At 41.1% G+C, this 25,619-nt stretch overlaps 1 protein-coding gene across 2 annotated transcripts in view; it reads left to right on the plus strand.

The window, feature by feature from the left end:
* Positions 1-17,872, plus strand: part of MAPKAPK3 (MAPK activated protein kinase 3) — a 113,411-nt gene extending 95,539 nt beyond the window's left edge. For both annotated transcript variants that reach the window (XM_075159252.1, XM_075159253.1), the window contains exons 3-11: positions 3,292-3,431; positions 4,263-4,327; positions 6,495-6,574; positions 8,358-8,484; positions 9,991-10,066; positions 10,251-10,375; positions 12,389-12,474; positions 14,484-14,564; positions 16,062-17,872. In XM_075159252.1, the coding sequence (XP_075015353.1) occupies positions 3,292-3,431; positions 4,263-4,327; positions 6,495-6,574; positions 8,358-8,484; positions 9,991-10,066; positions 10,251-10,375; positions 12,389-12,474; positions 14,484-14,564; positions 16,062-16,220 (939 nt within the window). In that variant the 3' untranslated portion in view covers positions 16,221-17,872. The remainder of the gene's footprint in view (positions 1-3,291; positions 3,432-4,262; positions 4,328-6,494; positions 6,575-8,357; positions 8,485-9,990; positions 10,067-10,250; positions 10,376-12,388; positions 12,475-14,483; positions 14,565-16,061) is intronic.
* The last annotated feature ends 7,747 nt before the right edge of the window (positions 17,873-25,619 follow it).

A 25,619-nucleotide genomic window follows, 5' to 3' on the forward strand; every position in this document is an offset into this window, starting at 1 on the left:
AGAACCTGTTCCAAACTGCGTTGCCTGACCACACACATGGGCATCCCCTCACTGTTATGCAAAGGCTGCTGTGAATTGGACATAGGATCACTGACCTGGCTTCATGAAAACTGGGACATGGGGCATGTTTCTTGGGTTTGTCTTGTTCTGAAGTTAGGTTGGTTCATGATCCTGCCCACAGCCCATCGTGACAAGCTGTGACTCAGCTGAACTGTGTGGGAACTCTACGGGGATGACTGGGGGCTCCTTGAGCTGTCACTGTTTGACAAAGCTGCTCTTTCCTCAAACCAGCATGAACCAGCAATGCTGGAAAACTTACGTGAAACTGAGTTTATTCACAACTACCTCTGCACTTTTGTAGAATGTCAGGGGAACCTGGTCATAGTCTTATCAAAGCTGTTGCAGCAACAGAAGCACAGTCTCTCTTCAGGCTTGGGAAGATGGCAGAATGTCCATTTATGTTTTTTGCAAGTTTGTTAAATTTAACCATACGGCTAGAATTTCAGTCTGTGTTTCTAAATCATCACCTACATTTTGTAGAAATTGGTGCTTTCAACCCTGCCTGGCTTTCATTTTATACGTGTCTGCATCTCTAAGACGTCTTAAAAGATACAGTTATGGCTTCCAGTTTTAGATATAAGGAAAAGATTTAATTTATTTTTAAGGCTCAGAAAGAGAAATCCAAAGGTTAACAGTTGGTTGATATATCAGATGTTGCTTGGTATGTGTATCTGCTCTTTATTTTTGCATTTCCTTTTCTCTGCTTCTCCAGGTGTCATCTTGACATGAGTACATTCAAGCTTGGCACTAAGCAGTATATGAAACTTGCTTGTAGGGGTGGAGAAGAGAAACTGCAGCATCCTTGTGTGTATCAAAATGCCTTGTAAAAGCTCTTTAGAGAGCGAGAATTCAATTCTGTGAAACAATTTTCATAAGCACTTGGTACAAACATGAAAAACAACATCTCTGCACAGTGTGCAAGCACAAGATACACAGATTATAGTGCAGTTAACATTAGTAAAGAGAATGTTTATGTCTAATTAGTAGTACAGGATAGGTGAGAAGGTTTTTGAAGCGTCCTGCTCAGAAGTGGCATTAATCCAGTAATATCCAAGCAGTAAACCCTGTAATGCTTTTCTAAATGGCCTGGTTAGTCCTGAGGGTGTTTGGGCTTTATTGTTGCACACGTAGTTTAATGAACTTTTAAAGAGACCTCTAGGCAACAGCCCAAACTCAGAAGGGCAGAGGGGAAAATGCTGATAGACAGTCCTACTGAGCTAGAACACAGTGGCTGTGAAGGAAAAGCCGCTGAATGGGCTGATGGCTGAAAGAAGTAAAGCAACTGCACTTGGACTCGCTAATGGGCTTTTTGTCCAAATTGGAGCCATCTCTTTCTTTAGGAAGTTATTTGTGTTGGAAATTAGGCCATAGCCAGGCTGGAGCAGGAAGGAAGAGGCGGATAGTTAGTGATCTCAAAAGGGTGTGCTCTGGGTGCAGAACGACAGCTGTGGAAGAAGTAGGTTGGCTGCGAGGGCATTGAACTCGGCAAGAAAGCTTCTTCAGCTCCTTGCACCGCTGAAAAGCTGGTGTCATGCTGGAGCCTTTGGAGCAGAGCTGAGGGAGCCTGGAGGGTGGTCACGGTGGTGAGGCTCACTGCCCGTTCAGCTAAGGAGCCAGCAGCCCTCCTGAGGCCGCTCGTCTCCTCCTGCAACCTCTCTGTGCTTCACAAAAATACAGAAATGTGCACTTGGCAGAGGAGTACTTGTCACGCTTTTCCTGTTCCCAGCCTGGAAAAGAAGAAAAACCTATCTTCTGTCCAGTTGTTTCTGAGCGCTTCCCCAGCATTTCATAACGTGTTACAGGCCTTTCCTCCCATGTTACTGTGTCTGCTTTGCTGAAAGGGATGTTGAAGCAGCAAAGAAGTGTAAGGTTTTTTTGCCAGTGATGCAAATTGTCTGTATTGGAGTCAATAAAGAAACCAGAATTTGCGACTTCCTTCCTGTGACCTTTATATCACGCATTTCCTTATATTGAGAGGTGCCTGTGACACCATTTGTGCCTTAGCTTGGCAATTGGATGGAAAAGCAATCTCATTTTCCTGGGCTGATTCATAGGTCCCTAATGACAGGTTACATGTTAATACTTGTTTTCAGCAATTATCATGCAGTTGTGTTTTGACTGGGACCTGATAGCAAACATCAGTGAGAAGAGCTTCAGGCTAAGGCCTAATAGTGCAGCAATGATAGTTTTTGTTTGCCTGTTTAAAAACAGTTCCCCCACAGTTGTTGTAGTCCTTTTCTAAGGCAAATAGATCAGAGGTGATTGCTCTTTGCTTGTTTTTTATTCTGTTTCAATGCATTTGACAGTGCTTTATATAGCATCAGTTTTGTTGCTGCTCCATCATTACAATGATTATTACTACAGGGTATAAAGTATCAAACTCAGATCACAGCCATATTGTGTAGGAACCATATAAATGTGCAGTAAAGAGAGAGTCTCTGTCACAAAGTGTTAGTGGTGTCTAGAGAGACAAGGCAGAGAAGAAAAAGCATGATTCAGCAATGTGCCCTTGTTGCACAAAAGCTGAGTTGCAGAGTCCGATACAGAGCAGTTCTTGAAATGGGAAGGGACACATTTCTTGTGTACGAGGTTGCAGTATCAGGAAAGATGAGCTCTTACCTTCCTTCTAGAGATTAGCGCCTTTAAAATAAACTGGCCTTGCATGTGACAGAGAAAGAAGTTCAAGCATCTAGATAGTCAAAAGTCCCTTTCTGACCCTGATGGGGTCCGAAATTTGTGTAGTATTTAAGAAGCACATTCAGAATCAGTGAGAAAGTCCTTATTGTTTTACATCTCACTGAACTTTAAGGATTTGCATTGCACCTAAAAGTCTCTTCTCCCATTAGCTGGGGAGCAGGTGGGAGGGTTATTGTCCTTAGCAGAGGGATTCTCCTCTGTTTGCAAGTACTGCAAACAAGTAGGAAAAAAAATGCTGTTTCCCATCCGGAGGTGCGTGAGATAGGTTTGTCTCCATCTCAGATTCAAAATCTCTCCTCATTGCCACTTCCAGTGGTCCTTCCAGTTCCGAGGGACCAGTTTCTGTATTCCTCAGTTTAGGAAGTTGGACAGCCCAGAGATGGTGAACGTCTTGTGATGGATTGGCATCCTTTGGCTGGAGAGGGTGCTAAGAGTAGCCTTTGCCACCATCTTTGAGTTCAAATGCGTGTAGGTGCCAATTTAAAGCAGAATGATGCTGGCTCACTGATATTGCTCTCTCCTATTTCTTTACAGCTCCTGTATGACAACCCAAAAGCCCGTCAGGAAGTAGAATATCATTGGCGAGCATCAGGGTGTCCCTACATTGTCCATGTCCTGGATGTTTATGAGAATATACATCATGGAAAGAGATGCCTCCTCATTGTCATGGAATGGTATGGACCAGCAGCAGCCCCCCACCAAGCATTGCTCTTTGAGGGGCTGAAGGAAGAGGGAGGATGTGTTGGCTTATATGAGTTAGCTGAGTTTTCTCAGCAGCACAATTTTAGTTTGCACAGCAAACCTTTTGTTGTCTTTATGGAACTGGTAGTGAAATGTATAGCTGCTCCAGCCATCTTGTATGACGGAAGAATGAGGAACCTTAACCAGAAAATAAATTTTTCTTGTACTTCGTGACAATTGTCCTCATTAAAGGGTTGACTAATTAATACAATCTTGAAAGATATGTCTCTACAAATATGATGCACTTCGATTGTGATTGGCTTCCAACTTCAGATGTAAATCCTATGATCTGTCATGATCCTTTTTGCTACTATTTTGACTCTAACTTTTCCTATTCTCTCCTTGATCTGTAAGACCACAGTTATTGTCGTCTTCACTGGGGACAAATCCTTTTCAGTATCTTTGCTTTCTTCTTTAATTTTTCTTGATCTCCAACCCTTACATAAAACAAGATTACTGTCAGCCTCCCAGTGCCAGCATATCTGACTTCCCAACTATGTGTGTCATGTTCCTTGTGACAGGGTACATTAAAATGAAAGCATCAAAGCTCCTTGGTTTTGTTTTCTGTTTATTCTATATCAGAATGGCTTTGTGCATTGATTCAAATGAGTGTGATGTTTAGGAAGCATTGGCATAGGAGGCCTGTAATATCTTCTAATCTGTTCCTGCCATGGTTCTGTGCGATTATGTGGATGCACAGTCAGGTGTTAATTTGATCTTTTCTGCTCAAGTAACGTGGGGGTTTTTTGTGTTCTTTGTTTCAGCATGGAGGGAGGAGAGCTGTTTAGCAGGATCCAGGAGAGAGGAGATCAAGCTTTCACTGAGAGAGGTGAAAAATCACAAGTTTAATTTTAAAGTTTGTGAAAGATTCCTTCTCCCTTTCCCTGTCCCCTTTCTTAGTTCCCTTACAGGAATATTTCTGTGATTTGATTTTTGTTTGTAATTTTTCAATTTTTTTTTTCTATCCAACTCTGTATTAAACAGTTCTTTTTAAAAGTTCCTGAAAATCAGGAATTACCAGAATTGGCCAAGTTCAAGCACAATGTGGAAGGTTTAGAGGAAAATTCTTCGTACAAATCTGCTCAGCTTCTTCATTTCTGAACCACCGCAGCCTCTGTTACTCTAGTCCCTGGTCTCCTGCCAGACCACCTCTAACATGATTAACACAGCTCCTACTGTGGCTGTCCCTCAAGCAGCATCACTGTGCACAGCTATACTGTTAGGTGATGAATACAATGAGCAAATCACATTTGATGAAACATCTCTTATTCAAGGGTTTTAAAGTACTACTTTGAAAGGAAGTGTTATTAGCCACACTGTAAACAGGCCTGCTCATCTATAATAGGGACTATGTGCAAGTTTAAAGACCTGCTATGAGTCAGTGACAGAACTTGCAATAGAATAGTCTTGCCATTTTTATTGTCTTTGCTATTTATTATTTGCAGAGTACCACAGGTGTGCTTGATTCTGGTTCTCCTTGCCCATTCACAACAGACCGGAGCCTCTTTCTGCTCAGGAGTAAAAATGTTAGTATTTGTAACTAGCATCATGACAAAACAATTAGAAGAAGAAAAATTTACACCTGAGCTTGTAAATTACTGTGACTGTTTTGCAAGTCTGGTATAGAGGCCAGGCTTTTTTTGATCTTTTGTTTCCTAGCCTGGGATGAATCCTTTAAGTGGTATGAGGCTCATGTAGAGAAAACAAGAATTTTCAGGAACTTTTTGTGTTCCTCTCTAAAATACAAGATTCCAGGGGGGAAACTGGTTCTGTGATCATTAGTGACTCCACTCTGCTAAAACCATGATTTTTCTACACTAAATACTGTTGTATAACATTCTAAATACTTACTCAGAAATCATCTGGGAGTGTTAAACAAAAAAGCCACCTTCATTCTTTCCTGAGATAAATGAGCCCTGTTCCACTGGATTCCCCAGGTACACTGTCTGTTTGTATATCAGCCACAGCTTCCCATTAGGAGCCAGAGTTTTTGGCCTAGGCCAGGAAGGAGAGGTTGTTCAAGGTTTTCCCCGAAGATGAGTGTTTCTGCCTTCTGATTGTCCTTGGCTGAGATTGTGTAATTTCAATCTCAAGCCATGAGAAAAAGGATTCCAGGTTATAGTACAAGAATTTCTACCTTCTCTCTCTCTACTGCAGCTGAGGTTTCTACCTATGCAGAAAACAGAGGATCGGGTTGAAGTTGCTAATTCTGTTTCCCTGTCAATGGAGATGTAATATGATGCTGACTTGGTGCAATGGGAATGTCACTCCTCCCTGCTCTGTAACTGAACTGGTGTAACTGAACTCTTCCAGACTTCAAGAGTACTGCTGTTGCAAGGCAGCTCACCAGCCACTAGAATTTCACAGGGGGTTATGTTAAATTTTAGAAACATATTATTTCAAAGGTGGCAGTTTGGGCTTTGCAGAATAGAACTGCTGATTTTGTTTCTCTTGAGGAAAAACTTCTAAGGACAGTGAGGAATGAAGATGTGGCCTATCCTAAAATTACTATATTGTTTTGTTGCTCTATTTTTAGAAAACCTGTTAGATCCTCCTATTGCCCCTAGAAGGTAACTAGAAGCTGGAAGTTAAACTTCTGTCTCGGACAACCAAGGACACGTCCTGGACAATCAGGGATATGTCCTGGTTGGGGCCCCTTTCTCCACAGTCTTGCATGTTGCTTGCGTACCTGCTCTGCTCTTGCTGCTTTTCTGCTGAGCAAATTAAAGCACAAATTTACAAGCTCATAAGAAGCAGGAGTCTCAACCGTTCAGTTGTGGTGCCTGCTCAGGAGGAGGGCTGAGCAGCCAAGGAATTGGGGGGTATGGTTGCCTACAAAACCAAAACACAGCTGTTAGGGCTAATTTTAGGTTTTCTGGTCTTGAAGCTAGCCCTGTATTCCAGCAAGCTGTTTGTAAGTCATAAGCATTCCCAAGCATGTCCCTGAGTTATAGTGGGAATGTTAATGTGACCTTTCTCTAAAATTGTATTTATAGAGGCCTCTGAGATAATGAGAGACATCGGAACAGCCATCCAGTATCTGCATTCAATGAACATTGCCCATAGAGATGTCAAGGTGAGGCCTGAAGGTGTGTGGGCAGGGAGAAAAGAGCATAAGGCAGAAAAATAAATGGGCAGTGGTGGTTTAAATAGAACGAGGAGTACAATCAGATGGTCAAAGTGTTCCTATTCCTCTGCCAGTGTGAGAAGGGATCTGTTCACAACTATTTTGCAACTAGTCAAAAGTCAGAATATTCATGTGTGCTAATGCGTTCCAGTTGTGTATGGAATGCGGAAGAATCTGGTGATAGTCAGATGGTTAATTAAAAAGGTACTAGCAACTTGCAATCCAGTTAAGTAACAAGAAAATAACACTGCCTGAAGTGAACTTATACTAGATGATGTACCTCTATGTACAGTCTTTGCCAGTTATTAGTTGTTTTCGCAATCATACTTGCCTAAAAAAAAAAACAACCCCCCCTCCCAAAATAAACAAACAAAAAACCCCCAACAAACACCAAAACCCCCTTCAGAAACAGGAGAAACTGCATATGTGGGAGGAATAATACCAATTCCATGCATCCAACCCACTTTGATAGTATATGTAAATATTTGGGAAAATGGGAAGATCTCAGTTACTACCATGTGGAACAGTGTGTTTTATTAGCTAAAGTTTGTACCCAGATCTTGTTGTAGAGATTTGATAGGGTTTGTAGTACTGTATTTTGTTTTCATTCTGTAAAGTGCACAGCATAAGCACAGACAAGGTAGCTGCACCAAGGCATTTCTAGCACAGTGATATGGCAGCATGGTGGAATGTGCTGGAGAGCAGGAGACGTAATGATGGATGAGGCATCTGATTGATTCCACGGTTTTGAGTTTGTGAATTTTCTATAGATGATTCTGTGTTTGGCTGGAGGGAGAACTGCCATTGCTTGGTGTCACTGAGGGGTATGTTTGAGGGTTTTTAGGTAGGAACTGGAGAATGACTTAACAGTTCAGAGACTAAAAGTCTGTTCACTTCTACGGAGCTATGTGCCATTGCCTATCACCAGCACAGAAACTGAAGTGCTTAGCCACAAACACCCCCTACACACACTCAGTGAACTAACATAGAAATGGTTCAAATTGCTTAGTAGATCCTAAATCCTGTTTTCTTTCAAGCCCTTCCTTCTTCTGTATGTCCCTAAACATTAGCATGAGGGAGGGCATAGCTTCCTCATGACTGAGAAACTGGAAAATAAGTTCAAACAATTGCAGATTCTGGAGATTTGCTGTTGTCCCTGTTATCGTGCACAAGAGCTTGTACTTCCTTCTGTGCCACTTCTGGTTTTGGAGAGCCTTTGTGGAGCATGGAGCAAAAGTGGAATTAACTCAGATTTCAGGAGACAGAGGAGGGGAGGAGCAGGAAAAGGACTGTGTCTGTATCAGTTAATTCTGAGGGAGTTATGTCAGTTGCTCATAGAGAGTTTGGCTGATGACTTCTCTTGTCTTCCACCTCAGCTACTTGAGTGCAGTACAGAGTGCTGTCAGATCAACTGGTGTTGATCAGACAGAACAATGCTAGTAAGTGCAGTGAACTAGAGAGAGGTTCAAGAAGCCAGACTTGATGTCCGTTGGACCTGATGAGAGTCTTGTGATTTGCTTACCTAAATACCATGTTGAGAAGGATCCCTAGTCTGAGCAAAAATGCTGCATCTTGGGAGGGAACTTTCTGCATGATGTGGTGGGGATGTGAGAGAGGTAAGAAGAACCAGATGCTGGTGGTGATCCAGGCAAGCAGGAATGGTTTGACCTTTCAGCTCATTAGAGACATCTCTTCATTGTCCAGTTTATCCTTTCTCTTGGTGGCCTTTCAGCCTGAAAATTTGCTTTACACGTCTAAAGAGAAGGATACCGTACTCAAACTCACGGACTTCGGCTTTGCCAAAGAAACCACTGTACAAAATGCGCTGCAGACCCCCTGTTACACTCCTTATTATGTGGGTAAGTTATCCAAGATGCATTTCTTTGTGTTTCGGTCTGTTGTCCCTCCCCTTATAGTGGGCCTGTGGACTGTAGGAGTGGATGGGAAATCTTCTATTGTGGATGTAATGCAAAGAGGTAGCCTGCAGAATTTAAACTGGCATCCAACCCAAACCTAGTCTGGTTCCAGTACAGTTCAGTGTTCCTGCTTTCTTCCTGGGTTGCAGAGGAAACAGCCTTGACAGGGAATGCAGATGTGGATTAGGGAGAGAGAACATGTTGCTTCTGATTACACTTGAAGTAATCCTGATGTTTCCTCTGAATGATGCAATAAAAGCCATAATTTGAACTCAGCTTCATGATTATTTGGGTGTTTCCTTGCAAAACTTCCCTTAGCTTAACTAATGCAATAAAAGAGAACAGGGAGAGTATTGCCTCAGCTGTAAAGCTTCTTAAAGCTGGCAAATGGAGGAATTAGTAATAAAACACCAATGTGATTTAATCACAACTGAATTTTCGCCTGCATTTTGTCCAAAGACAGAGCACTGTGTAATGGATGCCACAGCAGACTCCCCTTTATGCACTCATTTTAGAGTACGTCTCTTTTGGTCTTTGAGTTAATAGTCATTCACCATATGGTATGACTGAGGCAGTCTGCACTTGGAATTTCTTTGGAGGAAAAAGGGCTTAATTTTTTGGAAAAATTAGTTCTCTTCTATGATGTAAGTTTTTATAATTTTTTCTATTGAAAGATACTGTTATTCATTGTTAGCAGAGAATTACGATAGCAATATTTTTTTCTGATGCTTTCTTCTATATTTTTGTAAGCAGGGATTAGTGATAAAATGTTAAGGAATTTACGCATACATGTTTTTATGCCTTTATATTTGTATATAAACAGGCTGACATTTCCCTTCTCAACACCTTTTTATAAACCAGCATGATTGCTTATATGTTTAGAGAATCATTTTCCTTACAAAATCAAGCTTCCTGCCAGTTCCCTTGCCCCAGGGAAAAAAAAATCCCCTCTAAATGTATCTCTCTATAATTTTGTTACTTAGTGAAAAAATTTAATGCTCTGGAGGCCAAAGAAAAATACATTGCTCTGTAGTTGCTGGAGCTAAACACACTTTACCCAGGTACTGATCAAAATTTTATCACAGCTCAAGTAGGTCCTTTCTGTTCTAATTTCTGCAACAGATGCTCCTTATCTCTTTCAGTGCAGTGTCTCCCTGTACACATTTAGCTATAGCTCCTTCTGCTTCTCTGTAATCTTAGTACTCTCTTGAGCAGAGAGACACTAAGGTGAAGAGTAGGGCATTTTGCCAGCTCCATTCCTCTTTTTTAAAACTACATTACATGTGTTTAGGAACTTGTCAATAGAAAATACTACCCAATTCCTGCAGCGAGTTGCATTTTTTTAATGCCTCCGGTATTTGTTGTTGAAGTGTGCTGCTACTTATAAGGTGATGGAGATGAAAGGAAATACCTGGTACTCTGTTAATTTCTGGTTTTAATCTTCTTTAGCCCCAGAAGTCCTTGGTCCTGAGAAGTATGACAAATCATGTGACATGTGGTCATTGGGTGTCATCACATATATTCTGTAAGTATTTGGAAAGAGGCTTGATGAACAGGAAAAGGAAACATCTTATTAAATCTACACTACACTTAGAAGTAATTACTCACTAGGATCATGGAACCTGCAAAAGAATATAAGCTTGTATGGAACTTTTTAAGAGATGAAAGGGCTTTTCTAATTGTAAGAGTTCTTTTGTCCACTCTTACAGCCTCTGTGGGTTCCCTCCATTCTACTCAAACACTGGTCAAGCCATTTCTCCAGGGATGAAGAGAAGAATTCGCATGGGGCAATATGGGTTTCCCAATCCAGAGTGGGCTGAAGTATCAGAGGAAGGTAACAATGTTCACTGTTACTGATGAATATGTGCATGGTGTACAGTGGTAGAATGCTTACAAGAGACCATTTCAAAAAACTTGTCTTAGGTTTTTTTTTCCCTTTTTTTGTAGAATTTAAATTAATTTTTTGTAAGGTGATACAGAGAACGACTGGGAACTCAGACACTAGCCAGCAACCTAAGTATTACAGAAAGTAAATGACCACTGAAAACTTTCTTTAAATTCCAGCTAGTGCTAGTGAATGCTGAGATTAAATCCTCTGGAAACAAAAGTCTTTAATCCTGAGAAAGGAGACTGCCAGGACAGCTGCAATGCAAGCTGAGTTGGAAGAAAGGCAAACTGTCTTAGAACTCATTCAGTCTTTGCCCTCCTTGGTGATAGAGCCAGCAAGGATGGCAGGTTTTCATGCTAGCTTTTTGTGACGTGGGAACTTGCCAGCCACCGCTTAAATCAAGGTCAACAATTTATTTTGTATAAGTCATTGACCAAAAGCTGCTGCTGTTCAGCTGTGACCTGGATGGGCTCAAACCAAGTGTCCTGAAAGTGGATGGTTTTGATTCCCTCTTATTCTGATAGTCTCATAAGCTGGAAGTCTCACCTGCCCATCATATTAGAAAGAAAGGTCAGCAACCTCTGGGTACATTTCTAACAAGCCCTTTATATTGCTGTTGCTAGCATCCTATTATTGTCTTCTGTTTAGCAATAACAAATTATCATTGGATAATACTGTGCACTTTAACCCCTCATTGGATCTCATGGTTGCAGCATGGTGTGCAGCATGGACTACTGAACATTAATAAGGAAGATGTTTTACCTGTGGGTTGCTGGCTTAGTATTTTGTCTGCTTTGGGTCTTGTTCATATTACAACAGTTATTAAAATGCTAGGGGAGCTTGGTGAGAGAACATTTGCTTGGAAAATCTGTAGGGTTTCTGTATGCTTCCCCAAATGAAGATAGGTGCCCTCTACCTTTGAACCTGTTAAGATCAGCTAGTTTATGTGCACTCTTTTAGGCTGATCAGGCACCTTCAGCATACTGCTGCTTTTTGCCCTCCTTTATATTCTTGTCATGGTTTTCTTTATCTAATCATTCCTTCATTGCATCATCTATGGAGGCTTCCTCTAAATTCCCCACCAGCTTCCTGTAATCATCTTAATGGGCTCTGTTTGTGGTCCCCTCCTTTTGTTTCCTTGCATGTTTTAGACTCCAGGTAATCTCTTCTGTAAACCTCCTTTCCAGCCTCTCTCGACAAACTAAAGTCTCAACTTGTACTTCTGGCAGCTTCTTGCAAGCATTTAGTCATCTTGCATTCAATGTTTCTAAAAGAGAACTCTTATTCAGAAGTTTTTCTAGGTTCCCCCAAGAAAGTTATGTTTAAGTCTTTCTAAATAACGTCCCTTGAATGTAGTGTTTCATTAATGAAACTCTTGTTCAGATTCCCATCATCTCATACCTCAGTTACTAGTACTCTTGCTTTGGCAGATACCATCTTCACAGAAAGCTGCTACAAAGCCTGTTTGTGCAATCCATTTCTTTGACTTTGTTGTCCTTTTAGTGGCCTCTCAGTTGTCAAAGAGAAGTTTATTGTCTTTTTTTTTGTCCCCACAGCCTGTGCTAGTTTTTGTCTTCTATCATTTCTCAAAACAGCTTATGCATTCATTCAGCCCATAATGCCACGCTTCTCAGACAGGCAGCTTGGCAGTTCCTATGTTTCTCTTTTTCTCAAGTTCTTGCTCTCAAAACAGTTGGTTTGGTGATGTAGATAGGATAGATGGAATCCTCAATCCTTTGTCTTTCCTTCTTACCTCGTTTTGGATGTTTTCATGTTATGCCTCTTTAAACATAATAACGTACCACTTTGTAAATGACTTCTAAACATGGTAACAGCAATAGGTAGGTGTTTTGAGTTCTGTAAAATTGTCTTCCTTCATTCAGTAGGTCTTTGTGTTCTCAAGGTTATTTGGGAATGTAGTAGTAGACTACAACATGCCATGTTGGTCGTGTTTTTCAGCCAAACAACTAATTCGCCATTTACTGAAGACTGACCCAACAGAGAGGATGACAGTTTCTCAATTTATGAATCACCCTTGGATTAACGTGAGTTTCATATCTCTTTTTACAAGGGAGCAAAATGAATTCTTGCATGCAAAACTTACATGTAGCTCCACATAGCACAGCAAGAGAAGGATGATGATTACCGTTAATAACTTAATTAATCTACTGTGCCCTCCACAGAGGGTCATCTGCCTGTGGAACCACAATTCTTCTTGGTGTTACCAGAGGACACATGAAGAGAGACACCCACAATAGTGTTCCTGGAAGCAAAAGCCGAATGTATCAATATCCTCTGTGAGCTGGCAGTAACTGTTGACTCTGCAGCATATGCGTTACTCTATTTAAAAATATAGAAGTAAACTGTATGTACTTACTTCATCGGTGCAGGATTTAAAGAGAGCTATTATTAGTGGTCTCAGGCACCATTGTGCATAGCTGTGTTGGTGTGAACACAGTCCTATGCTTAGTGGGAATTCTCATCCTTGGCAGAGTTTGGAAATGAATGGGGGAGGAGCAAGGGTCTTGGCTTAGTGCCCTGTAAGAGATTGCCAGATAGGGTGGTACACAGAGCTATTAATGGTCCCAGTTCAGGTTTCATTCTATGACTTAGTTGAATTTACTTTTCCTTAAAAAATACTTTTCGGGGAAAAAGAAAAAAAGACACTAATAATACAATATTAATTATTTCAAACAAGAGACAAGAATCCCAGGAGTTATCAGGCTCGGTTTCAGGATATCACCTCTGCTCTGTAGGTGTCACTTAAAATAATAGATTATACTTCTCACATTTGTGCCTAAAAGGACACCAGTCTTGTTCTTGCTACCCAAAAAATCATCAGCCAGGAACAGAATCACTTGTACTGTAGAATGCCCTATTCTCTCACAGTGCTTTCTCTGCCTGTGCTGATCCTCAGAGGAAGGAGGAGAAGCAGAGGCATGACTAATAGTCAGCATTTCTATAATGCCTGTTTGAAGATCTGAAAGCCCTTAGAATCATACAGAAATGTAGCTGTATAACATCCTGATGAAGTAGATAGATGTCTTCATTTAGAGTTGTGAAAGCTGAGAAATTAAGGTTACAAAGACTCTGTAGAACTGGAACAGAACCTAGACAATGTTTCTAAGTCTCTTTTAACCAAATGAAAATGTAATCACTGTTCAGAATAAATACCTCCAGCTTAAAGTGTTCGAAGACCCAAGAAGGAGGTGTTCCAGAAGTCAGCAGGCGATGAATTTCACAGAATGAGTGCCTAATAGCTAAGGAAGCTACCACCTACAGCGACACATGTTACTTGAAATATGCATATAACCAATTAATAAGGAGGAGATTAGAGACAAGGGCTATAGACTCTGGTGCACCAAAGAGCTGTGCTAGAATACCGTTCCTGGAATAATGCTCTAGGAGCTGCAGATTGGCATTTTTTTCTGCTGAACCTATTGTTCCCATGAGGCAGAGGGAAGGAGAGGGACAGACATTCACTATGTTGGTCTTTCCCTGTCCTTCCCTCTGCCTCATGGGAACAATTTTATGTGCAATTTTTTAGGCACTGTCTTCTGAACTGTGCCTTACTCTGAATAATAGTATAATTTCCTCTTTGGGGCACACTTATGATCTGATAAACTGGTAATCTCTGTTAATGTATATGTACAAGAAAATATCTCCTACCACAAATCCTAGAAGATAAAGGTCAAATTAACCACTTCAACACATTGACTAATGAATAGTGAAATGACAGTTAAAATCTAAAATGTACATAAAAATTTATCCAACACAGGGTTATTGATTGGACTGGAAGGGAGCAGAGTGGAACAAACTCAGCACTGATTTCTCTCTCCTTTTGTTCTTTAAAGATACTGTCGTGTGGGGACTATAGTCCTTTTCTACCTCACACATGAATTAGCTTGTGGAGTGATTGAAAGCGTGAATAATGAGGGCCACTGAAGGTCATTAGGTAAACTTTTATGCCCTCCATATACATAGAAGAGCAAGCAGTCACTTCCCAAATGTGATTTTGCAGAACACTTCTTTTGGTATTTTTCCCTTTTCTCAGAGATCAATGGCAGTGCCACCAACTCCCCTTCATACTGCACGGGTCCTGCAAGAGGATAAAGACCACTGGGATGAAGTTAAAGTGAGTCAATCATAGTTCAGATTTCTTGAAGTCAAGTCTGATAAGAGATTAGATGGGCTGGCTTCTCTGTGTATGCTTATTTCCGTGGAGATTATTGCTATTTTGAATACAACCATGTTAAACAAGGGAAGCATATACAGTCCTGGTTAGAACAGTAGTGCATATGATAACTTTAAAAAAGAAGAATGCTATTTGAGCTTCATTCGACAGCCTTACAGCTGTGCCAAATACCAAAGAAGATGCTTATGAACAAAATTATTAATGATGCTATCTGCTGAGCCACTGTATATAACCACAGAGGAGAAGGGACAGTATTGAGGGAGCTTGAAGTTCGTTATAGTGAAGTGAAGAATATGATGAAAATGTAGGGGGATGGGGTGGGAGGGTTGAGCTGCATTCTGGTTTTCTACTCTGTTCTTGTATTGTAAAACAATGTTAAATAACCTTAGCCTTGTCTTGTAACATTTGGTGAGGGGAGATAAAAATCTGTCTTTCCCTTAATCTAACCAGGTGCCTCACCTACTGTTTGTACTGATGGCAGTTGAATGCTTCCTGCAAAGAGAAACTATAGGGCAGACTAAAAGTTGTTTGCAAACTTTAACTCTTTCCTGCTGGCCTTTATCAGTTTGGCATGTTTTTACAATTAATTCTGAATTCTTTCCACTTATAATTCTTGGCATTTTGATAATTGCAACATTCCTGTAGTGTATTTTACGGATTACTGATTTATTTAAATTACTGATGTATAGTCTCAGCTGTTGAACTACATAATGGTAAAATTTCATAGGACCTAGGCAACATTTGCCTCCCAAGTCAGCGAGATCAAACAGATAGTTTCACTTAGCATTCTTCATTTCCATGCTTCTGAGAACTTCCTATACTTGTGCTTTGTATAGGTCCCAGAGGTATTCCCTTGGGCCACCAGCATTCCCATAATAGTTAATCGTTTTTCCTTTCCTGAACTAAATGCATAGACATTCATTTACTTAAGCAGATTTTTGCTCAAAGCCTTATTAAAAAGTTTAAAATTTGCCTGCACTTAAACATTAATTCAAACTAAGGAAGCATGTGAATTTGAAGCACGTACTTTTAAACAACTTCGTGTGGACTCTTTATTCTGGTTCCTGCTAACCTAGTTTGGTAACAGCAAGGAAAGCAGCAGTCTGACTGGTATAAGAAGCCCAGGCTCAGTAGCTGGTGAAGGCCCAGAGCCAGCCAGTAAGAAATGCTGGGCATAAGGACATGGTGGAATTTAGGCCAGCGGAGTGTGGTCCTGCATGCTCACATATGAAACACTGCGTGAGTAGTTTCTCCTGAATGAGTCCATGAGTAGAACGACGCCTTTAATATAGTCCAGTGCAGCAGAAAGGGCTCAGCTGTTTCTGGCCGAAGTGTAACAGAGGGTTCCTTTTTGTACATTCATCTCCTGGCAGTAATGTGGGGTGGCTGTGTGCTCTCTGTCTCAGGGTTTTCAATAAATTGCTTCCTTGGTTTCAGGAGGAGATGACCAGTGCTTTGGCTACCATGAGGGTGGACTATGATCAGGTGAAAATCAAAGACTTGAAAACATCCAACAACCGCCTCCTGAACAAACGCCGTAAGAAGCAGAAGCAGGCAGGCACCTCTTCTGCAGCCCCAGGGTGCAATAACCAATGAGAAGAGAAGCCAAGGACTTGTGGGTGGCGGGTAAAAGTTAAAAGGAACAATTTAAAATCAGTATGATCAACTCAGTCCATACCACAAAGGCAATGAAACCGTGAAGAAGCTATCCTGCAAAGGGGGAGCAGTGTGAAAGATTACGTTTTTGTAACTTGAATCAGGGCTTTGCTTTTAAAGGCTAATGTATATGACATGATTCTTTTGCATATTGCTAGGGAAGGTACAGTAATACCAGAAATGTTACGGGTTTTTGTTTTGGCTTTAACTGTATCGGACGAGAGGAGAGAACAGGAGGCAGTCTCAGCATTCTAATGCATTAAGGCTTTAACAGCCATCTACAAGAGTAACTTCTGCTGTCGTTTTAAACTTGGGAATAGGAAAAATGCCAAGTGTTCTGGAAGGAGTGTTTTAGTAGTTCAAACATGAGTACTGAGAAAGGAGGAAAATGTCACTGCTCTGTATATGAGTAGCACAGATGCAGTTCTATTATGGACATCTGGACAGCATTTCATGTTAGAATTGGTAATAGTTAATATTTCCAAACTTACCTCCTATAGTTATAGAATATCATCTAAACAGTAAACAGTTATTCCTGTTACAGGAAAAAGCATCCATACATTTCCATTTTCATAAAGTCTTGATGTAGTCTCATGTGAAGATTTGAGTTTGTCATGGATTCTCATTGGATAACATGTAAGTTTTCTAAACTGTAACCGTTTTGTCGTGTCTATGGCACTGTCAGATCCCTCTCTTGCAGTGTTTTTAATTTAAATGGTACTTTATGTGAAGAGTTTTAATAAGGATTTAATTAGTTGGAAGTATCCTGCAGAGAATATTTCTGTTCCTCTTGGATTCACAACCTCTAGGATGTGCAGCTGGACATGCAATTGTATACAAGAGACTGCTCTAGAAGAGAGACTTCTGAAATTCAGGAAGAAGTGGCAAATGCATGTTCACTGAATGGACCCTAGTGTCTGCCAGCATCCCTTCTGGTAATTATCTCCAGATCCTGTGCCTAAGATGTGCTGATAATAGCAAATTTTGGGGTGCTGGGGTTGGTTTGTTTCCTGGGGTCAGGGAGGGGGAGGATGCTACTTTATTTGCAGTGTTTTGTCAGTGTTTCTGGATCCAAAGATTTTCACCACCTAAGGGAGATTACCTGTAAGTATGTCCACCCATTGTTTTTTTCCTATTCTAATTCTTGTTTTATGGGATCCTAACTTTGGTTTGCTAATTTGTTTAACTTTATGATCAAAATATTTCCTCTTGCTTTATTTGGGTTTTTTTTTTAGTTGAGGTGAAGCAAATATTTGTGAAAGTATTACCAGAGTCTAGGATGAAAATTATATGCTTCCAGCGATGCAGGCAAAAACTACTTTGTGGTAGGCACACAGAGTACTGGTGTGTTAGTAGGCTCAGAAGAATGTTAAAAGACAAAAAGGAAAACAAAGCTCCAGAGAGGATCTGAATCATCAAATCTGATAGCCACATAGATCTTGTTACCTCCAACGAAGATCAACTCGAGGCTTTGGACCTTGTCTGGGGAGCCCTGTTCCCATCTTCAGAGTGTTGGATGAGATCTCCATTCTTCTTTGTGAACTGGTTCTAGGGTTTTATAAACCGATTTTAATAAATCGTGTTACAACATTCCTTCCTCCTGTCATCCCTGTTTTTGTTGAGGTGTTGCAGAGTTTGTATTGCTTTGCGAGGTACATCTGTGTTGAAGGTGATGGGAAAAGGGAGAAGGAAAGTGTTCAATGGTGTCCACATTCAAAGGCTACCAAACTTTGAGCATTTTTTAAGATTACAAGGGTTTGTTTTTAAATATCAATCTCTGTAAAGATGTATTTTAAAATTATTTCGTGTTTATCTAGGTATCTCTATGATTATAGCATGTCCTGTATATTTTATCATATTGCTCCTATGAATTATGCAAATATTATTCACTACTCATAAATGATAGAATGAATGAAGAGTTGTGACGTGTTCAGGGTGCAACAGTTGGGATTAGAGCCAGATCCAAGTTTCTGTCCCTTTATCCAAATTTTTTGAGGGTGCTATGTACATCACTCCTACCTTCCCATCTCAGGGTGATACGTGCTCCCACTATTCCAGTTAATAGGCCAACCTGTGTGTAATGCGGTGATGTCCTGGCTGCCTTGGGTAGAGTGGTATTGAAACCGTTGCAGCCCACATTTTTGCTTCTGTCTTGCCCAGAGTTTGAGTTTGAGCTCTCAGTTTCCAGCTGGTGTCATCTTGCTTGTCAGTTCAGTCTGGAGCTTGAAAACATGTGTCTGTTCCCGAGTAGTTTTCCATGGGGAACTGTAAAGCACATCTGGACCCGATTCTTTCCTGTGGGGTTCCAGTCTTTACCGCACTGCAGTTCAGAAGCTGGAGTGATGAGCTGATTTACTTGGGCACAGCACCTTCAGCTTTCGGTCCCTGTATAGTAGGACAATACCTCATTAAATTTGGACTAATAGTTCTTGCGTTCTACCCTGCAGTGTCAACATCCAGGAATACTGTAAAGGCCGGTGGGAACCTGAGGAGGGCCGCAAAACGGCAGATACGGAAGTGTATGCAAGTATTGTACAGAAGTGTTTGTGCTTATTTTACAGAAGAAAGGAGGCAACTCCTTGGGAGCTGGGAAGCAGCTGACGTGCAATGTATGGACTCTCAAACTGCTGTCCTGCTTGTAACGCAGCTCTCGTCTGTAATACAATGGGAGCAGCGTATGAGAGCTCTGGACTTGTTTTAACTGTGTCTGAGTCAGCCGGAGCAGTGAGAATCCGCCAGGGACCCGGTTTGGGGGCTGTGCTTGATGTCACCCCTCACTGGGGTGCGGACGTTGCCCCAGCGGCTGCGAGGGCGGCCGCGGTGTCCGTGTGTCGGTGCAGACGCGTACGCACCTCTACAGGCGCACCCCGCGTGTGCAGGCGCGCGCAGCTCGGCGCCCCCGGCCCCGCGGCGCCACCTGCTGCCCGCCGCGCCCCGCTGCAGCCGCCGGAGGCCGCGGGCTGCCCGGGGCCGGGGCCTGGGCCTGGCCCGGCCTGGCCGCCTGGGCATCTCCACCGGCGTCGAGGTCACTGGCCTTTCCCGAGAGCTCCCACAATGCCGGTAGCTGGCATCAACTAAAACTAAAACCTACGGGATCTCGGGGTCTGTGGCACGTTAGCGTTCTTGCCAAAGCCTGCAGGGAGCGCTGCCTGTTGCTAGCACGTGCACTGTGCCCCGCAGGAGCCTGTGGTGAGATTCATGTGTACGTTTTGCAGAAGATCTTTCCTTTCTGGCTGCTAGCTCTGTTACATGAAGGGCCCGCCTTCTAGCTGCATTCACACACATTATAAAGAACTCTGGTGTGCTAGTGGTGATATTCGGGTCTTGCCTCTTCCCCCAGCCATACAGTATAATAGTCTCTTTAGAACCTGCTGCTTAGGATCCAAATTTATAGCCTGTTTTTAGAAAGGATAGGCTATTATAGAACTGATTATGCATTTGCATATTCATCAGCCATATAGAGGAGGTAAAGAGCTGGGAAGGGAAAGAAGAAATGAATGGTCAATAGAGAAAGCTTCAAGGAGAACACAGATTAAAAGGTCTATTTATTTTTTACAGCAGAAGCTAAAAAAGGGCTGTGCACAATTCCCCACCCCCATTCCTTTTCATAGCAATTGCTTATGGGCCGCTGCCTCCCCTTGCATTTCCCTGCACCGTACTCCTCATACACATGCGTTCTTGCTCGCTCACTGGCAAGTGCACTTCCTCCAATTCACACACAAGTGTGTACACAAGCACAGGTAAAATTCCCTTCCTCACTTGTCCATTTCTTGCACTGCGCACTTCCTTACCTCTTTGACCACATGTGCCATATGATGAACCTTTTTTTGACATGGTACAATTAAAAACTAACATCAGTGGTAAGCTCTTGGCCTACTTCTGTGTTTTCCTATTTGTCAAAACCCAGCATGCAGTCCTGGGATTGCTTTTCTCTCTTAACACTTCACTGCCTAGAGTCTAGAGGCCCAATTATGTAACTGCTTCTGACTTGTCTGACATGAGGGATAATGAGAATGCCACATACTCAGTTTGATCTAATTTCCCCGTCCTCTTTTCAATTCAGACTTTATTTGGCCCATGTTTAGACAAAGACGCTTTTGAGAAAAGGAAGATTTAGTGAGGAGGAGAGAAGTGAAGCTTTTAATTACTTGCACGTAATCATAAGTACATGTACTGTTTTAAACGTGTGTTAAAGGAAGGGAAGAGATGTTAATCTATGTCCAGTTGCTTTGATATATTTGCATGCTTAGCCTAAGGATGAAGACAGCCATGGGAGCCAGCTCAGCTGTACTTAATGGGAGGAAAACTTGTCCTTGAGGATGCACCCACGCACCCCAGCTCATTCACCAGTGCCCTTTCACACTCGCTAACAAACCACAGGGACAAAGGGAGTGAAGGCAAGCAGGGAATTAATTTACATGTGGGAGAGCTCCTTTCTTTCAACAGTACAGGTTTTGGAGGGGGTTTTGTGGAAATAGTAGAATTCTCTTCTTCCTCGGTTCCAGTGTTTCCCTTCTTCACCTGGCTGTTCTCAGTAGTGGAGCTGGCATAGCTGAGAATGAACATAGTTAATTCTCTTTTAGAGAACCTAAACAAGATGAAGACAAGGAAGCAAACTTGGAAGACAGAGTTGAAACCTCAAAGAAAAAAAAATACTGTTAAAAATGCTTGCAAGCTAACAAGCAAGTTTACTTCAGGTACATACTTAAATGCATCTCACATCTGGAAAATTGAGGTTAGAGCAATCCTAGGTAATAGCATTTGCTGAAGAATTGTTTCCCTGAAATCTTTGCATCGGGTAAGAAAATGCTTTTTGAGTATTAAGTACAGCTTTAAAATAGGATTTTTTTTTTTCAGTCTGTGTGGTTAGAAGAATTTAATGGGGCAAAGGAAGTAGAAATGGGGGATGATATGTCATGTTGAAGAATAAGGTAAGAAATGTCTGCTGTTGTATTCTACTCCAACTTATTTTTTTACTGCAGGTACTAGCTCTGTACAGACATAGCAGGATAGATTCAACTTTTTATTAGTCTTTTTTGCCACTGGAGGAGGAGGATGTTCTTGTACTCTAGGGAAATGTGGAAGATAACCCTGTGACTGGAGATGAACACTTGTATTGGTAAATCTGTAAATGATGCCTACCATTAACTTTATTTCAAAATTTCCTGCCTCATGAATCTGCCAGGTGCCAAGATCTCGTAGGTCTGTTCTAACTGCATAAAGGCACAGAGGCATCATTGTCAGTGGGTTTCCTCATACTGCTTGAGACTGGAAAAAGAAGCAACTGCTGAAATGTACTGCAGTGTTTTTAGCTTCCAGGAGCCAAAAGAGAAAAAAATGCCACTTTCAAATAACTGGAGGTGACGTGAAGGACCAGGCTATCTTTTGTCTGAGGAGGGGTACTACTTGAAAATAGTATACAGGTATCTTGACCTTGCTTCATGTTCAGCTTCCAGATCTGATAATAAACATGTTTTAACTGTGTGGGGCTGCAGGCCCAAATTACTAGTTAAAGTCTCTGCTGCTTTGACAGCATGCTGGGTTTTTTCCACTGTTAGCCACTGAAATCTACTTATTTGGTCCATGGTTGCAAACCATTTAGCACTCTTGCTCTTGGGGCTGCAGTGAAGCTGAATAATTCAAAAAAGGAGGAGTTGCATCATTTTCTTCCATGTTAAGCTTCTAAATTTATTTCTGTTGAATTTTACTGCATTCAAGTTAATTACTGGTATTGCTAGTGTAACAACTGTTTCTTATTGCACCTTCTTTATTTGTTAACAGTGAGCATAAGTGCTTCTTTTTGGAGGGTGTGTCTTTTTGACTTTTTTTTGTCTTAGGAGTTTTATTCGAGTTTTGAAATTAAATGGTAAGGTTATTTTGCCTAATATTGTTCTCCCAAAATTTCCAGGCTAATCCATTTGGGAAACATGGAAGATGTTCTCAAGAGATTTCTTATTGCTTAGCTACAGAAACACCTGCTAAAGCTGAGCTCTTTAAAAAAACTGAAAATTATTTAAATGTGAAAAAGAGTGGGTTGATCTGGAAAAGAAACTTCTCAAAAGACTAAAATTAGAATGGAATGTGTTAGAAGAGAAATACTGGTGGGGGAGGAGGACTAAGGTTTTTTAAAATAAAAATGCTACCACTTGAGTAATGATCAAGGAAATTCTGGTTAGGATATTAGGTGCTGCTCCAACCCAGAGCAGTTCCTGAATTCAGAAATAATTATGTTTCCCTAAAGATAGATATACAATACAGACTCCATTTTTTTTTCTGAGGTAGTCTAAAGCAAGGCTCACTTGATGTTTATAAATGAGACTTTTGAGTAAATGCTGTTAGTATACCAAATAAATGGCTCTTTTTTTAGAGCAACTAATAACTGAACAAATACACTTTGCAGATTAAGTTCTGCTCTCCCAAAGTTGTCTGAGTGACCTCCCTTTCTGCTTACAGAAACCTTGTCAAGGTGAAGTTAACTTTCTTTTATGCTTTCAGAGATTTTGCATTTCTATCTTGCAGTTCATCACTGTGTGTTTGACACTTGTCTTGAGTAAAAATCTAATTAGTTGTCTCAAAGCTCACCTTCCATGGTGCAGAGTTTTTTCTTTTTTGGCTCAATTACAGTTGTACCACCTCTTCTCTTATTTCTTAACTTCTTTTAGTGGTGTAAAGTATTGGAAGATTTTTCAGGGATCCTACTATCTGGCAGGGAACAAAAAACTACATTGTATGTAAAATGCTAAGGAGAAAAGTTCCAAGCAATGGGTAATAGTAGGAAAGATATCCCTCTGAGGGTAATAGAAGACCTCCACAAAGAAATGAACCCAACTAGAACTTAATACTTTTTCTTACTGTTTGAGAATGGGCTGTGGGTATGTTCTCCAATATTTATGAGTGCCTCCTTTAGAGATAAACCAAAAGGATGCTGGTCTCCCTTCAGAGCCATAAAAGTCCCCTGCATGATGGCATGGCGAGCAGCTCTGCCATGCTTGCCTCACTGAGACTTCTCCCAGAGATTGATGCACTTCCTCCATCATCATTTCTCATACCCAAGGTGCTATGGTGAATGGGGGAGTGGTGTAAGTAGAGCCATCAGCCCTTTCAACTCCTGCACAGGATGTTTTAACCTTTGCTGTTTCTCAGCTTTATTCAAAATAAACATGTTTAAATTTCTTAGGAAATTGTTACTTTAAAATCCCGTTTCCCATGGAAGTTAAGGTTTTTTCCAATCAGCTCTGTAAAGCACCATGCTAGTGTCCTGGGTCATAGAACTGTTACTCCAAAATCTCTTGGTGCTGGTTGTACATTATCTCACTGAGAAGTAGCCACTTAAAACAGAAATACTTTTATTTCCTTCTCCTGGCTTTTAAGTCTTTGTGTGGAATACTTCATTTAACTAGAAAGGGTAAAATGAGGTGGACTAGTTATCTTCCTTTTAATCCTTTGATTTTCTTCTCCTTCTTAATTTTGTTAGATTGATATATTTTACACTTTTTGGAAGTCATGAGTACTTCCTTTAGAGAGACTTGACTGCAGTATTTCAGTTTCTTCTCTAAACTTAAAAAAAAAAATTCCTATTGAAGCTTTGTGCTATAGGATATTTAAAATCTGAGGAGTAGGGAGGAATTGGATTTCCTGAGTTAAAGTGACTCAGCTGGGTCTGCCTCCTTGTTTCATAATAGATTCTCTGCATCCAGCTCAAACCTTGGCTGGCACTCGGTAGAGCTATCAAATGTTTTCTTGATTAATTTGTCGTTCCTGCACAAAGTCAGTTTCTAAGATGTTCCTTGAGGATCCTGGAACAACTATCTAGTAAGCAATTAGTAGCTCCAGAAGTACACGACTCTGTGTCATAAGGCATCTGGTGCTATGACTTGAAGCTTCCATCATCTCACGTTACAACAATTACATGCCTGGCTAACAGGAACTCAGTAATAATAAGCAACTACTTTAGTTTGTTAATATTGTTTGCTTTCCTAGCATATCTACAGTCATTCACACACACACACATGCATTAAGCCTTCTTCCCATAACTTCGGTCTAATATAAAGAGTTGCTTCATTTCTATATGAAACCTAAATGATGGTGGTGTTCTGTACTAAGTAAATCAATTTTAAAGCATTTCTTTTAAGCCTGAAGCTTTTCTTTGTAGGATTCCTGAGATTGTGTATTTCCCTTCGGAGCAGATTTTGTTCCCAACTTCAGAAAATTATTTCTAGTGAAAATTTAAAAAGAAAGTTCATATTTGTTAAAAATAAAGTTGCTATTTGTATGCTATGTGTGATTGCATATGTTGAAGTAATAATGTGGAAGAATCTAATTAGTCCTATCCAGGCAGCTGAAAACCATGAGCTTGCTTGATTAGAATTAACTACTGCATACGTGAAAGGAGAAATTTAATTCAAATTTCTATTAATCAGAAATACCATTCTACCAAAGTGATTTTTTTTTTAAAAAAGACATACTAGTGTTTGTATGATGATGATTTCCGTGTCAAGAATGACTTTGTGTGCTTACATCTTTGAAGTTCTATATCCTGAAGTTAAGTACACGTGAAAGTATTTCAAGTATTATGGCCCAAATGCTTTCAATTGAGAAGAACAAATCAAATAGTTATTTACATATGTAAAGAGATATACTCTGGCGCAAAGCCTCAAAAAATTTAGTCTGAGCTTTTGTTGTCAAGTTCACTTTTTTTCTTCCCACAGCATCATTAAAGTAAGGTTCTCACTGCCAGGAAATATGGTGTGGTTTCACATCTCTGTCATGTCTTTCCCATCTGCCACTGGACGTTGCTTAGTCCAAAGAAGAGGAGGAGGGAAGCAGTGAGGAAGAGCTCTAGCTGGAATTGCCTGTGTTATTCTACACAAGCAGATGAGGCATGGCAGGACAGCTAAAAGGCCATAGAGTTAGTTGTCTGTAGGTATTGCTCAGTAGCCGTACCTCAGCCCTATAGGAAGCTTTAGTTTTGTGGGAAGCTGCCTGGCAGATCATGTCCTACCGTCCTCTCCCTGGGAGTGGACCCAGTCCTAGTAAGCGTGCATCAGAGGAGAGAAGGTATTAGCACAGAATGAGAACCTGTCCGGTAATATGAATGGTGAGCAGGAGTGAGCAGTATGTCTGCCCTGAGCGCTGGTCCTCTCGTACTCGCAGCATCTGGATGCAAGAACACAGTCCTCCAGCCAGGGTTACTAGCAGCCCTCCCCACATATGGTCTACTGCACTATGTGGCAGATGAGAGGGAAAATAGACTGTCTGTGATGGAGTGGTGGTTAGCACTTGGCTGACCACTTTTAACTCATACTCTTGGGATTTTTTTCTGTTTTTCCTGATACAACT

Source organism: Calonectris borealis, chromosome 10, assembly GCF_964195595.1.
Source record: "Calonectris borealis chromosome 10, bCalBor7.hap1.2, whole genome shotgun sequence".
Taxonomy (NCBI): Eukaryota; Metazoa; Chordata; class Aves; order Procellariiformes; family Procellariidae; genus Calonectris; species Calonectris borealis.